This window comes from Candoia aspera, chromosome 2 (assembly GCF_035149785.1).
Source record: "Candoia aspera isolate rCanAsp1 chromosome 2, rCanAsp1.hap2, whole genome shotgun sequence".
Taxonomy (NCBI): Eukaryota; Metazoa; Chordata; class Lepidosauria; order Squamata; family Boidae; genus Candoia; species Candoia aspera.
In genome coordinates this window covers 18,257,314-18,272,659 of record NC_086154.1, presented here as the reverse complement: position 1 = coordinate 18,272,659, position 15,346 = coordinate 18,257,314, and the positions used below count along the sequence as shown (strand labels likewise).

The 15,346-nt window shown below is 44.0% G+C and overlaps 1 protein-coding gene across 2 annotated transcripts; it reads right to left on the bottom strand.

Annotated features, from left to right (window-relative positions):
* Positions 1–1,733: 1,733 nt before the first annotated feature.
* LOC134488989 (52 kDa repressor of the inhibitor of the protein kinase-like) lies at positions 1,734–7,556 on the bottom strand. Of its 2 annotated transcripts, XM_063291370.1 has the most exons (3): positions 7,427–7,544; positions 5,807–5,884; positions 1,734–4,494 (listed from the first exon to the last, which is right to left on the bottom strand). In XM_063291370.1, exon 3 carries the CDS (start codon positions 4,490–4,492, stop codon positions 2,186–2,188), a length of 2,307 nt encoding a protein of 768 aa, XP_063147440.1. In that variant the 5' UTR covers positions 4,493–4,494; positions 5,807–5,884; positions 7,427–7,544; the 3' UTR covers positions 1,734–2,185. The 2 variants fall into 2 exon arrangements, with proteins under 2 accessions (XP_063147440.1, XP_063147439.1); XM_063291369.1 differs by lacking the exon at positions 5,807–5,884 and having other exon boundaries at positions 7,427–7,556.
* Positions 7,557–15,346: the final 7,790 nt, after the last annotated feature.

The following is a 15,346-nucleotide window of genomic DNA, read 5'->3' as shown; positions in this document are numbered from 1 at the left end:
ACAGGGTAGCTCAAACTTTCTTCTTCCCCACTTGATTCTGATGTATCAGCAGCATTAGGCAGTACTTCTTACCATGAAAATGAGTTTTTTTTTTTTTCTAATTTTCTACTCCAGCCTTGCATGAAACACTTACCTCTTGAAGAATGCGGAGTCTTGGCAATCCTGTAAGAGGTGTGGACAGAATCGCACGCACACATACACCCCCTCCTTTTCAAAGGAGATCAAAGCAATGACAGTTCTTGCCTAGTTAGAAAGGGCTGCTTAGCTGGGAGCCCCAACTCTCAAAGTTGCCCTTCCTTAGCAGCTATGTTCTAATTGCAGTGCAGATATAGAAACGTCCCCTCAGTAAGAAACAGGATGGAAGATGGGAGAGACCTCAGGTCTGCTCTTGTAGATTCCTTTCACTTCTGTGCTTATGAATGGTTAGCAAGGCATTAGGAAGAGAACTGTCATTTCATGTCATAGTTACTCATGGACAACCATCATACTTTAGCCAAGGAACCCCATTTTCTTGGTTGCCATGACACACTGAATCTTAAAGAAACCACATGGACTGGGTTAGTTCATGGTTTGTCTTAGCCTCTTTCTAAAACGGGGAGATGATCCTACTTTCCTTGAAGTCTGTGTGTTGGCTGGATCTTAATAGTTTGGGTTCTCAGGTATGAATCTCACAGAACCCACTACAGTATGCCCAAATAAAACGAACTGTATTAAGGCTTAATGTAGGACTGCAAAGGGAGCAATCCATAGACCACATGTAGGCAGAGGCTGTATCTCGTATGTTAAGGCTACCAGGCCTGGATTGCAAATGTCTGAATGGCCACAAGATGTAAATAAACTATTCTCCGTATCTCTTTCTTGCCATCTGCGGGTTGCCTGGAGTTTTGCAATCCATGTATGATGTCCTTAGGGCAGTGTTTCTCAACCTTGGCAACCTTTAAGATGTGTGGACTTCAGCTCCCAGAACTCCCCAGCCTTTTGTTTGAATGGCCACCACTTTTTCACAGAGCTCCCCTTATATCTGAAAAGCAAGGGTGGGCCTAGCCTGCTGGCAGTAGCCTTTACCTCTTTATGTACAAAGGCAGTCATACTGCATACACCTGGTGGGGCATCTGCAACATTTGGGTTTAATACTTGTTTTTTACAGTAGCAACTGCAGCAAATCCTGACCTTGCTGCTGGCTCATCCAGGCAAAGTGGAAACGGGTTCTGACAATGACCCCTTGTGTGCGCCAAGTTCAAAACACGTGTGAGACTTCTAATTTCCTCGCAATCCCATTTGAAACCCTGTAGCTATTTCATTAATTTGGGGAAAATGAGGTTGGGGAAAATGGACCAGGAGAGGCTGGAATCCCAAAACTAAAAAGAACTCTGACCCCATTCCTCATGGATGAAGGCCCAACATAGTCTCAAATGATAGAGCAAGTACTGACCACTGGACTAAGAATTATTTTGGCTAAAATATGCTTTTTTTCCTGGGAGGGCAAAATATACACTATGTCAACAAAAATCAACAAACAGATGCATCAAAAGTTCATTCTCCTTACAGAAGACTCACTGGAAAAATTCAAAATTAGTCATGAGAAAGAACGCAATTCTATACGCAGCCCACTGTTTCACCTGGAAATAAGCCCTGTTGAAATCAACACGGCTTATTTCTCAGTAAGTATGGATAGAATTTCACTTGATTACTTCAATGGAATTACTCCAAATAGAACAGAGGAAACAATCCAATAAAATTCATTATGTTTATAGACCAGCATCAATCCAGCATAATTAGAATCAACATTAAATCAACACTTCCATTCCCAAATTAGAAAAATCTATGAGCAGAGATTGTGAAAACTTTGCGTTTTCTTATATATACACTTTATATCTTAATTTGATGGAAAACTTTGACTTAATGTGCTGCTTATAGTGTTTCCTAGTGATGCACACTGTTAATCAAGCATTTTCAGTTTAAAGCTCAATACAGACATTAAAGGCTTACAAAATGGATGATATATTTTATATCATAAGTCTCTAATTATATACTGGAACATAATGGTTTGTATGATATTCTAGATTTGTTGTATATCCAGCTGTAATCCTACCACTCATATTTTATCCTTTTATATTTTTTTATTCCTCCTTACTTATATTCTTCAAAGTTCTTAATAAAAATAATAAAAAAAATAGTTAACCAGCTATTTTTCAAAGAGAAATTGTAAACGCCTGTTATCTTCTGCAAATCTGTCAATCACTTTTTGGAGTAATTCGTCCTTGTTTTCATTAATTTTTACTCGATGAGCACTCATCATGCAAAGTCCAGGCAAACGGTCATCTGCCACTGTTGATCTCAGCCACGTTTTTACCCTTCTCATTGTACTGAATGGTTTTTCCACTGTACAGGTTGTTACTGGGAGCGTCAGAGCAATCAGAAGGGCCTGTTGAATTGAAGGATACCGGTCGACGTACGGCAGCAAATCCAGAAGTCCATTCTCCCCGTTTTCAACTGTTTCTTCCTTCTTCCTCAACCACTTTTCAAACCAGGTGACTGCTTCACTTTTCAAATTTTCAATTTCGTATAACTCACTGATTTTTTCCATCTCCATTTTCAAGTTTTCAAGGCCAACTTTGGCCATTTCTACAGGATGAAGCGAGAAGATCCCAAAAACCGCCTTGCTTTCTGGAGCAAACCGGCTTTCCAACCACGAGATTACCGAGTTCAAGTAGGGTACGTAGAGCGACTGGCGGAAATACTCTTCCTCAGTTGGGCCACTGGCATTTGAGCAGTTCTTCTGCAGGCCACATTGTCTGGGAACACTCAAGGCAACGCCCAACTTGTCTGCTAGTTCTTGAACTTCCAAAAAAATTCCCTTGAAATGCTCCTCTGCCTTTTCTTGGTGGCCACGAAAGACACTTAAGAGCTCCTGGACGTGTTCATACACCTTCGTCATATCAAGCCGAACAGCTTGCAGAGACTGGGTCACCGACTCTAATTTACCACAATAGGTTGAAATTATAACAAGGCAAAAGAGGAAATTAGGTGTCCCTGAAGCACAGTGTAACTGATACGCATCCTGGGATGTTTGACCTGAAGCTGTAGTGGCCAGTTTTCTTAACTGATCGAAAATCTGTTCAAAATTCTTGGAAAAAATTCTGACTCTCTTGTATTTTGCAGCCCAATGCGTTTCACCCAGCAACGGCACAGCTGGAATAAGGTGTCTTCTGCTTGTACTCTCACGGAAAAAGCGAACGATGGCTTTGATTGTGCCAACTGCATTCCTTATCTCAGGCACAGCATTTAAGTCATTCACAGCCAGATTGAGAGTATGTGCTGCGCAGTGGACAAAAGTAGCTTTGGGGTACCTATTCTTTAGTTTAGCTTGCACACCACCCTCTTTGCCGGCCAATTTAGAGCATCCATCATATCCTTGGCCGTATAATTTTTCTAGATTTAAACCATATTTTGTGCACTCCTCAATAATGGTCTCGGCAATGCAGGCAGCATCCCATTCCTTGAGTGCTGCGAAACCAAGGAACTCCTCTCGAACGACAGGTTTGGTGCCAGCCGTGTCCACAAAACGTACGCCAAGCGACAACTGCTCCTCCCCAGAGATCTCGGCGCCTTCGCCGACAAGAACTGAAAATCCAGTGGAACTATTGGCGGCAGAAACGATCTCTTCCCTAATGGCATCAACACACAGCTTAATCAGTTCGTGTTCTATTTGGGCTGACATGTCCCGAGCGTTACCCGCATCGGTTTCCAGATGTTCCCGCAGGGTCGCATCTCCAGCTTCAACGCGGAATGCCAAGAGACTCTGCATGTTCCCCGTTTTGCTTGTTTCTCCGCGTAAAGGAATGTCATGGGTGCCACAGAATACGATGGTTGACAGTATCGAGTATAATTTTTTACGATTTTCATTGACTATCCGGTTTATGCTGCTGTCAATCTGACAGGCAAAGTTTGTTTCAAATACATTCCTGCTGCTTAGGAAGTTAGTTGCATCGACTTCTGCGCTTCTGTGCCATGCGCTTGACATGTGTTTTTTTGCACACACGTGAAAATCATTGTATCTCACAAATGGCACCATGATGAAGCCGCCCTGTCTCCCACAGAGATCAGGCTGTGGGAACACAATGCAGTATTTACAAAATGGTCCTTTCAAGTAGGAAGAGTAGCTAAGCCACGGTGAATATCTAATTAGCCATATATGACGAAAACTGCGTATTCCTGTTGAATCTCCCTTGAAATTATAATCGTGTGCTGGTGTGTAGGTATTCACAAGAAGATTATACTTGACATCATCTGTGAGAGGAGTGGGTGAATTCACATATAGCCCAATATCGTAAGGATGGACAGCAAATTCCAAATCATCCATGATGCATTCATATTCTGCGGGTGAGCCTGAACAGGAACTGCTGCTACTTTCTTCCTCGTTCTTCCTTTTCTTCTGCGATGTTTCTTCTTCAACTATTTTGCGCTTTCCAAAAAAACTTCTGATCTCCATTCCTAGGGAGAAAAAGAATGTGAGAGGGTGAATGGAACAGAAATTGATTCCAAAAAAAAAGAATGAATATAAAAATAAAATGGTGAGATGTTATTTTCATGGTGAAACAGAAATTTCTGTTGTTAATTGTGCCTTAAAAATTTCTTGTAATTTTATTCATACACACTGGAATACAGATTAGTGCAGTGTTTCTCAATCTTGGCAACTTTAAGATGGGTGGACTTCAACTCCCAGAATTCCAGAGCCAGCATGCCGGCTGGAGAATTCTGGGAGTTGAAGTCCCCTCACCTTAAAGTTGCCAAGGTTGAAAATCACTGGATTAGTGATTGCTAATCTTTTTCGCAGTCTTCATCTCAGTACTGCAAAAATAAACCATTTTTTTCTCCACATTTTACGTTTATTAAAATTTACATGCCACCCGACTCCCAAATTAGTTTTACTCCACAGTGATTTTCCACATTCCTTTTTCTAATTCACGAGAGCGTGAGAGTGAAACAGAGAGAGAAAAGGAGACGTGAGCTTTGCTTTCCAGCCCCTCCCCTCCAAAATACACGAGGAGACTTTAGTTGGGGAGGGGGACAGTGTGCGCACACACGTGAGGGAAAAGCGGGGATGCAACGAAGAGAGTATTTAACAGTCTGGAACGGGAAAACAATGACACAAAACACTCTGCCCTTTCAAAGAATCTGGTCTCCAGGCACTGATAAACTCGGCAGCCAGAGAGCCTTCTTCTGCTCATTATCACCAAGTCTGCTTGTTCATCTGGTGCGGACCTGCAGACGTCTGGAGCGTCTTCTGCCTCACCTTGGCCTCTGGCAGAGAGGCAGCAGGAGGCTGCCCATAGCAGCAAATGCCTGGTGGGGGCAAGATGATGAGGGGGAGTGGGGGGGAGAAGCCTGTGCAGCCCCACCATCCTGCAGACAAGAGCAGGGAGAGAGGGATGCGGAGCAGGCTCAGGACGCCCAGCAAGGAGAAACTTACCATGTTCCGTCCAGTCAGGGTTATTTACTGTATTTATTTATTTTCTATCCCACCTTTATTATTTTTATAAATAACTCAAGGCGGGGAACATACCTAATACTCCTTCCTCCTCCTCTTTTCCCCACAAGAACAACCCTATGAGGGGAATTGGGCTGAGAGAGGGGGACTGGCCCAAGGTCACCCAGCCGGCTTTCAGGCCTAAGGCAGGACTAGAACTCTCAGTTTCCTGGTTCCTAGCCCGTTGCCTTCACCACTAGACCAAACTGGCTCTCTTATGGCTAGAGAGGGGAGGTTTCTACTACAATGGGGGAAAGGGGGGAAAACCGAGCTTACCAGGTAGCCGTGTGGCTCTGGAGTGGCTATGCGGAGCAGCCACGTGAGGCAGGGAGGCCAAGAAGGGAAAAGTTCACTCTGGAAAGTAAAGCAGAAAATAAAATAAGATTCTTTGCAGGCACAGAAGGGAAGGTGGAATATGCCAGGGGGCAAACTGGCTGATGGATGAGGATTAACCAAAAGGCATCTTTGCTTGAAAAGACATCCCCTCAAATGGCAATTGTCTTTGGGTCAAATAACAGATGTGACAATAAAGAAAACAATTCCACCAAAAATATGAGGGAAGGGGAGAGAAAATAAGAGTTTGACATTGTTTCCAGGGAGTAAAGCAACTTTGCTTTGCAGATGCTTCCTCAGAACCCAGATGCAAAAGGCCTGAAGGGTCTTAACTTAAGGGTTCGAAACTCAGGCCTTGTAGACCAAAACTCTACAAAACCGGGACGCTGGTTAACAACACAGCTAACATCCTGTCTGAAAGGTGTTTTGCAGACTGTCTGAGGCTATGTACATGAGGAGCTGAGAGTGAGAAAAGAACGGCAAAACTCCAGGAAACCAGGACTAGACCTCCCTTGGAATACCGCAGTCATTCTGCTTGGCTGACGAAGCAAAGCCTTGAATCTGGGTCTGCCCAGGCCACACCTAGCCCTTCAACACAGGGGTTGGTTTGGCAACCGGACTCATGCAACGTGCTAAGCCACAGCTGTTAATAATGGGTTTAAAACTGGGTTATTTAAGGAATGCAACATGTAAGCCAAAACCAAACCAAGGTTACCATGCCTGAATTGGAGACTGAAGAGACTCTCTAACCCCGACCTACCTATGGGACGGCTGTGCAAATAAAATGTGGAGGGGCAAAAAGGTGTGATGTGCATCAAGCTCAGCTCTTTTTGAAGACTGGCAATATTTTTTGTTTAATAATTATTTTAATTCAGAATGTTTAGACAGCTGTGACCTCAAGAGCCTTTCATCCATTTGATTCTTTTTTGAGCAGAAAGTGTTACGAATTGAATAAAAAGAAGTTACTTGCTGTTTGCATACTAATAGCCAGGTGATGGCAGAAAAGCCATAGTCCTATTTAAGAATGGGAAAATCTGCATATATAGCAGACCACAAGGAAAGGGCTGGGATTTTTCTCCCCTGAATTCAAAGGGACAAAATGCACCAAGAACGGGGATCTTCAGTTCCAATGGCTCTGCATGGAGAACATTTTGGATGAAAGCACACAATCCCATTCACCTTCAGGCAAGAATCTTTCCATCAACACAATTAATTCTACAATATACAGCTTAGTTTTTAATTCCTTTGAAAACTAGTAATGGTATTTGTGTTAAATAAACATGTAAATTCATTCTCACAACATGAACAATTCCCCCCTGGATTGCTCAAATCATGGTTTCAGGCACAGGATGACCAAGTTGAGGCGTTTTTCCTTCTTAGTTGACAGGCCTAAGTTGTTAGAGAAAGGAGGGAGGCAAGTAATTAGCCAATGGGCTGCTTCCATCTGATGACCATTATTTGTATTACTGTCATTCATGATATTGGGGTGGGAACTGATTACAAGGCTGTAGTGAACTTTGACTAAGAGAGATCATGCCTGGGTGGCTTTAAACTTCACATTACCTATTACGTGGGGCTTTCTTTGGTACAAGTTGAATGTGCTGGGTGAGCCAAGGCAAGGATGGTCCATTCAGTGCATCATGGTTAACACATCCATGGCTCAGCACAATGAGTAGATCAGGTCCTCATAAAGAACGGCTGATATAGCAGCTGTGGAAAGATAAACGTATGGCCCCGTTTACTCAGTGGACTGAAGACCTGACTGCACTTGCTACTTACAGGCAGGTTGCCTACAGACGTACCTTTTGTATGGACAGATGTAAGGACATATCGGATCCATTTACACAAAATACAGTAGGGTAAATACACAAACAAACACAAGTCATATAAATATATTAGAAATATATATGCATTTGAATATTTACATTAGATAAAAATATATACCTTTGTAATTATAACAATATATTATGGTAAGATTTTTTCTTTTGTTATATTTCTTTACTTTTTTGTAATAGCACTGTTTTTTTCTTGATAGTGTATATATTTTATTATTTTTTGTTTTCTTTTTTTCTATTATTAATTAAAAAAGCAATAAAAAATTAATAAAAAAAATAAAGAGCAGCTGACCAACAAGCAGAGGCTGCAACTGTTGCACCTGTATTCGGCCATGTCCTCAGGAAAGCTACACCTGATGAATGTCTGCCTGAATCTATTTGGCAACTCCATGCCAATTCCAACCGAGTAAGGAGCAGATTCATTCCCTGGCACAGCCTTTCCCAGCAGGATCCAGAACATGTTGGATCAAGCTGGGTGTGAAAATGTGCCTTATAGAAGGTCTGTGAGTCTAAGAAACAGTGGGTAGAGCTTGGTAAGAGTGAGATATTCAGCTCACAGGTTTCACAGTTCATGCAGGAAGAGAGAAAGAGAACTCACAAGCGCATATCAAAGCAATATGGCAAAAGCAGTGATTCAGAAGGAGGGTTATGGGGCATAGCAAGGCTCTGTGTAACTCAATCCAGCACAAACTTTTCACGAATATACACAGTCATTTCCTATATTCACAAAAACAGGTTCCTTTCCTGGGACTCCATGAAAAGAACAAGAGGAATCTGAAGGATGGGGTGTCGGGTTTAAGCATGGATTATAAAGTTCAACACATGCACATCCACGTCACATCAAAAGCCTACGTTTACCTCAACACACACAACTCTGACCATTCACAGTTGCAGTCTCGCTCCTTTCCCTGCCTTTCTATCAGCATTACGTTTCTACCAACATCTGCATGGCTTTAGAACTTCTCCATCCAGCTTCCAATCTTTCATGTACACAAATTCATCTATTTGTTCAAAGACTTCTAAATAGGTCTTTCCCATTCTATCACTTTAGGCCTTGGGAGCATGGCCCAATGGAGGGCTGGAGAAAAACCTAGGTACAAAATACATGAAAATATACATCTGAATAAACACAGCAACCGTTTTTCTGGTATTGGAGAAGATACATTTTTATCCTCAAATGTCTTTGTAATTGTTGCTGTTGTTATCGTCATCATTGCAATATAGTTGGGAAGTAAGGTTTCTGTTTAGCAATGTAAACCTGATGATCAAATGCTAGATGCCTCTTTCCATGCCACTGCACCCTAACTCGGGTAAGAAAGTTAGACCCAATATAACCAACAAATTATAGCAGCAGGGGGAACAGCATGACCTATCCAGTAAAGGTTATTCCAAGTGTGATGATGATGATGATTCTTGGAAAAATCCATTTTAAGTCATACATACTTACCAGCTGTTCAAGAGAGGTTGTATGAACCACCTGTTTTTTCTTCTTATACAATGAGAAAAATGGACTCTGGAAAGTAAAATAAGAAATAAAATAAGACATTTCGCAGGCACAGAATGGAAGATGGTTGTAGTGACAAAGCTGAATCCACAGGATGAAAAGCTGGCAGTCTCACACCTTCTTTGCCAGGAGTGTTCCAAGTTTATCCCAACCCTGGTGGATTAAAGAGGGGACCCCATGCCCTCTGCACCTTACAGACCCTTTACAGGGAAACAAAAGCTGATCAAGATAAAATTGATTCTATAATTCCACTTCCTGGCTTAGAGCACTGAAGACTGTGACTTGAGAAATCAGCCCCCTCTGTTTGGGAAGTCTGATCCATAGCACAAAGGGTAGCATAATTAATTAATTATGCATTATTAACAGCTTAATTGTATACACACTTGCTTTATAAGTTTGCACTTATCTATGCACCTGTAATTCCAGAGGCATGGATAACATCACTCAATTCTTTGTTTTTAAAATGATTAATTGGGCTGGAGATTGTTAAGTCTCTCCTGGGAACAATGGCTGGAGTGGGCTCTAAATTGCCAGCTTGATTCCTAAATGAGGCTCACCAAGTCAAGATCCAGAATGTATTTAATGAACTTCCAGGATCCCAGAAAGCCCACTGAAAGTCTGGTTAGAAATTAGAAGAGCCCAAAATGCCTGGCGGCTGCACTGCCACACTCCCATCTCCATGCGTGTCATTCCATAGACTTATCTCCCTCCACATCCTGGTTAGCCCCAAAGCACTATAGCTTTGGTGAAGAAACAGAGGCTATTTGCTTAAGACCTTGGCTGGCTGGAGAATTCTGGGAGTTGAAGTCCACACATCTTCAAGTTGCCAAGGTTGAGAAACACTGTCTTAGAGTAGTACCAGCAGCAGTTGTCATTTTACAAGCTTAGTTATGAGCGAAGCGTAGTGAAGGCACAGAATAATACTGCAAATCGCTACAATAATAAACTACAAATAACTCTAACTTAATCATATAAAATGAGGAGCCTCTAAACTGAGGTTGAGGACCTATAGTAATATTAACCTCTAGACCAGTGGTTCTCAACCAGCTTGCTGCTGCACACAGGTGTGCCATGGGCTTGTTTCTACTGTGCCATGTCATTTTTGCCTTATGTTATTTTTTTTTCTTTTGTATTCTGTATATTCTGCACAACCCATATATTCAACACAGTGCAGTTATTTAAAAAATGAGTAACTCGCCGCCCAACCATGTTTTACACATTTAAAAATACTATATACAATTAATAATTTTCTGGTGGGCCACCGAGCTGCTGCTACCTTCCATATTGTGCGGCGGATTCAAAAAGGTTGAGAACCACTGCTCTATCCCTTTTTCCTTTTTCTTACTTTCTATCTTCTTTTTGTTTCCTATACTTTTACTGAAGTGAAAAATTCTGATAAAAAGAAAAGAGAGAGAGAATCGCTGCTCTCGACATCGGAAGTAACAGGTGAGGAGGCGCTTACGGCTATTTCCCCGCCCCGGAGCCTTCCCAAGTGCCCGGAGCCCGCCCGAGGATGTCCGCTCGGGGCTACTCCTGCCTTGGCAGCCTCGTCCGCGAAATCCCCCCGGGCGGGCCGTCGGACAAGGCCCAATTTGCTCCGGGCGTCCCCCGTGCAAGGCCGGCTTTCTCGGGGTATCCGACGCCCCAAGAAAGGAGGCCGCGGCCAGGCGATGCCGGCCCCGCCAAGGGTGCCAGAGGCGGGGCCGGCGCTCCCAGGAGGGAAAGCAGGACGAGTTCCTAGTCCTCATGAGGGAAAGGGCGCGAGGGGCCCTGGGCAATGTGGGCGAGCCCTGCCCGGAAGCCCAGGAGGGGGAACAAAGGCAGCCCCGGCGAGGCCCGCCGGATCTGCGCGACCCCGTTCAAGAAAGAGCCCCTGCCCCCTCCCCCCGACTCACCCGCCGCCCCCGACATCCACGTGCGCGTCTGAGCGCGGCAGCCTAGGCGGGCCCGCGGGGTCCCGAGTCGGACAAAGGATCGGCAACGCGGGGCGCCCGCGGGTGGGGTCAAAAAAAGCAAGATGGCGGACGCGGCGGCGGCGTCATTCAAGCCCCTCCCCCTTTCAGGGTACGTGAATTTCTCTGGCGCGTTCCAAAGGGGCGGGGCTTGTAGGGTCCCTCTGGACGCCTGTGAGAGAGGCGCGCGCCCGGGACAGAGCTGGTGAATTGCTGCGGGCGGCAGCTGCTCAGAGCGTCCTCCCGCTTCAGCTGTTGGCGGAGCCGCCTTCTCACCGCCGCCTCCCAGGAGCAGGTGCTGCAAAGGAAAGGCGATTGCTTTCCTCCTCTCCCCCTCTTCAAACCAGGATGAAGCTCTCTGGTCTAGTTTATTCCTCCCTCCCAAGAGAAGGGCGCCCGTGCAAAGGGTATTCTTTTGCGGCGTGCGCGTCTCTGGCTCTGGGGATCAGCGCACCCTCCGGTCAGTTTCTCTCCCTCTTTGCGGCGGCAGTGATCGATGTCCGGCTTTCTGCGTTGCCCGCTCCTTCTCCAGCTGAACCGTAGAGCGTGAACCCCTTCCTGAGTCCCCTCGCCCTTCCCGGTCCTTCTCTCGCTGCCCAGGATTGTTTGCTGAATTCCCACAGACTAAAAGATGCCTGTCTGGGGCTGGTGGGCAGAGGGGCCAACGCCTGAATCCACATCAGGCTGAATACGGAACAAACTTGCCCGGTGCAAAGCCAACTGCCGTTGGTGAGCAGAGAAGGTTTCCCTGATACCTTTGTTGGATACACAACTGGGAGCCTATTGCTCATCCAAATGATATTGGGTTGTATGCGAACTCACCCACTCCTCACACAGATGATCTTAAGTATAATCTTGTTGTGAATACCTACATCCCTGCACGCGATTGTGATTTCAAGAGAGATGCAACAGGATAACGCAGTTTCCACCATGTACGGTTAAGTCAATATCACCATGACTTAGAGTAGCTAAGCTTAGCTACTCTTCATACTTGAAAAGGCCATTTTGAAAACATTGCATTGTGTTGCCACAGCCTTATCTTTCCTACTAAAAATACTCTTTAAAATTGCTTGTTTTATTATTTATTTCCAATAAAAAGTACTGCGTTGTAAAGTGGCAATATTCTATTATTGTTTGTATGATTTGTAAATTAAAATGTATTAAAATAAGTGGTATATTACTTGACTAATGTTAATCCCCATGAATCCTTAGTTTTTTTTCTTGGGAGGCAGGCATCACCCAAATTCACTTACTGAAAGAGTTTTGGCAGTGAAAAGCTTGATGTAACCCACTCCTTTGTGCTGGTTAAATTTTCATTTCATCCATAAAATGTGTATTTGATTTACAGAGAAGGTAAAGAAGGTGAGAGTCTCTGAGAGGCGGCCTATAAAATTAATAAATAATAATTTTAAATGTAGTCTAGAATTCATGCAAACCATTTTTAAACAGTTTCATAGGACCAACAAAACATTCTACTTTTTTTCCATTACAATATATTCCTCTTTGTTTTTTCTTTGTACCACTTTTGGTGCCCTGAAAACTATTCCCTTTTGGGACTATTTCATTTTAGAAGCTGTTCCTTTGCTTGAGATCTGGTGAGATCTGGTGGGGATTTTCAAAGAAGCAGTTCCTGAAAACAGCTTGCATATATAAAACAGCAGCTCAGTATTCTTTGGAACATTTAAGAAAGGGATTTCCTTTCAGTCATTTAAAAAATGCAGATGCTTTCAGCTTGATGTGTTGGCTGGGGAATTCTGGGAGTTGAAGTCCACACATCTTAAACGTTGCTAAGGTTGAGAAACACTGCTATAGAATAACATCTGGCTACCTGTGCTGATAGGTCTCAAATAGGACAAAACTGGTCATGTAGGGTCTGCCTCCTGGAAATTAGTATAAGTGAAAAACACATCAGAATTGGATTAATTAACTCAATAGGCAGCATAACATAATGTTCACATGATTAGATCAGTAATAGCATTTGTATAACTCCTGCTTAATCTAATAATTTGTGTTTTGTTCCCAGGTGATAAAACCTTATGAACACATAGTTTTGTAAGATTATTTTAAGTCAAATCATTTCCCCAAATTGATTTGGGCTGCCTTTTATCAACTCTACTCTCCACCCCCACCCAAAATCAGTGTTTTGATTCCTACGGATTCTCTCAAATTCCCACGATTTTTAACTAAGTGGAAACCAAGTTTCAACCAAGCATGATGCAAAGGTTGTTGGTGTCTTTGTTTTGTCTTCCTGTTACAAAAACAATCTTTTTATTATTATGAATATTTATTTAATATAACAGTTTGTAACAAAACATCAGTATTTTCAAAGCAGCACATCCTTACCCTTTCTAAGGAGTTGTTTCCTAATTGTAGAGGGAAGAGGGAATGGCCTTGAAGGACAGGAGGGAGAGCCACTACCAAGGCAAAAGTTTGATAAGAGGGGCCTGAGACTGTGCCAAGAATGTAATGTGAGAAAACGTCTTGGACAAGCCCCTCCCTAGTTCACACAAAGATAAAGGTGTGGCGGGGGAAGCACATTCAGACTTGCAAGGTTCTGTTTTTATAGCTGTTACAATAAAGGTAGTTACGACCTATATAAACAGCCTCGTGTGGCGCAGAGTGGCAGGCGGCAGTACTGCAACCAAAACTCTCCCCACAACCCGAGTTCGATCCCAGCGGAAGCTGGATTCTCTCTCGGGCAGCCGGCTCAGGTCGACTCAGCCCTCCATCCTTCGGAGGTCGATAAAATGGGGAACCAGCTTGCTGGGGAAGGCGATGACTGGGGAAGGCAATGGCAAACCACCCGGCTAGAGTCTGCCAAGAAAACATCGCGAAAGCGGCGTCCCCCCAAAGGCTCAGGCATGACTTGGTGCTTGCACAGGGGACCTTTCACCTTTTTTCACATGACCTATGTAATAATCATTTATTAAACTTCTATGCCGCCTGACTCTCAACAACTCGGCAGTTCACAACAACCAAAGAAATTACAATAAAACAATTTTTTTAAAAAAAAAAGATGGCAAGTGTGATGAATTGAGGGGTCTCCTAACTCTTCTTTGCTGAAGGCCTGGAGTAAGACACAGCTCTTCACAGCTCTTCCAAACTACAGCAGGGTGGGGGCATCCACATCTCAGGAACCTCATTCCAGAGGGCAGGTACTATGACAGAAAAGGAGCGTGTCTGGGGTCCTGAGAGATGACGTGGTTTAATTGAAGGAACCTGGAGTGCACCATCTCTGCAGGACGGAACCATCCAGGCAGATGTTATGGGAGACAGGTGGTCCCTCAAGTAAACAGGCCGTATGGGCTTTAGGGCTTTATAGCTAATATAAAATAATATATTACTTTTATAATATAGGTAGGTATATGTTGGGATGTGGTGGCGCTGCGGGTTAAACCGCTGAGCTGCTGAGCTTGCCGATCGGAAGGTTGGCGGTTTGAATCCGCATGACAGGGTGAGCTCCCGTTGCTAGTCCCAGCTCCTGCCAACCTAGCAGTTTGAAAACATGCCAATGTGAGTAGGTTAATAGGTACCGCTTTGGCGGTCAGGTAACAGCATTCCATTTAGTCATGCCGGCCACATGACCATGGAAGTGTCTATGGACAAATGCCGGCTCTTCGGCTTTGAAACGGAGATGAGCACCGCCCCCTAGAGTTGGTCATGACTGGACTTAATGCCAAGGGAAACCTTTACCTTTACCCTAGGTATATGTTATACCTATACCTGTATAGATAATATACCAGCACCTTGAACCACACCCAGAAGCAAATTGCCAACCAGTGCAGCTGGCGAAGCAGAGGTGTTACATGGCATATTGAACTATGCCTGTTACTGCTCAAGCTACCACATTTTGGACCAGCTGAAGCTTCTGGGTGGTCTTCTAGGGCAGCCCCTTGTAGACAGCATTGCAGTAGTCAAGCCATGAGGTGACTAGGGCATGAGTGACTGTCTGAAAGTCCCCCTGATTTAGGAAAGGGCGCAACTGGCACATCAGCTGGAGTTGTGCAAAGGCCTTCCTTGCCACAGCTGACACCTGCTTTTCAAGCAGGAGCTGTGAGTCCAGGAAGACCCCCATATTGCATAATGGCATTGGTGTCTTAGTCTGGTCAACCTTGTTGGGCTGACATCACACACTTTACACAGATGCTTCTTAAAATCAGCTAGAACCTCATTGAAAGTGCATGGGAGCATG

Bases quoted from the DNA above. Each gene is read 5' to 3' on its own strand.
- LOC134488989 (XM_063291369.1), bottom strand. From the start codon at position 7,493: ATGGACCATCCTTGCCTTGGCTCACCCAGCACATTCAACTTGTACCAA. The intron at 4,495-7,426 runs GTAATGTGAAGT...TTTTCTCCCTAG, and splicing joins AAGAAAGCCCCACGTAATAG to GAATGGAGATCAGAAGTTTT.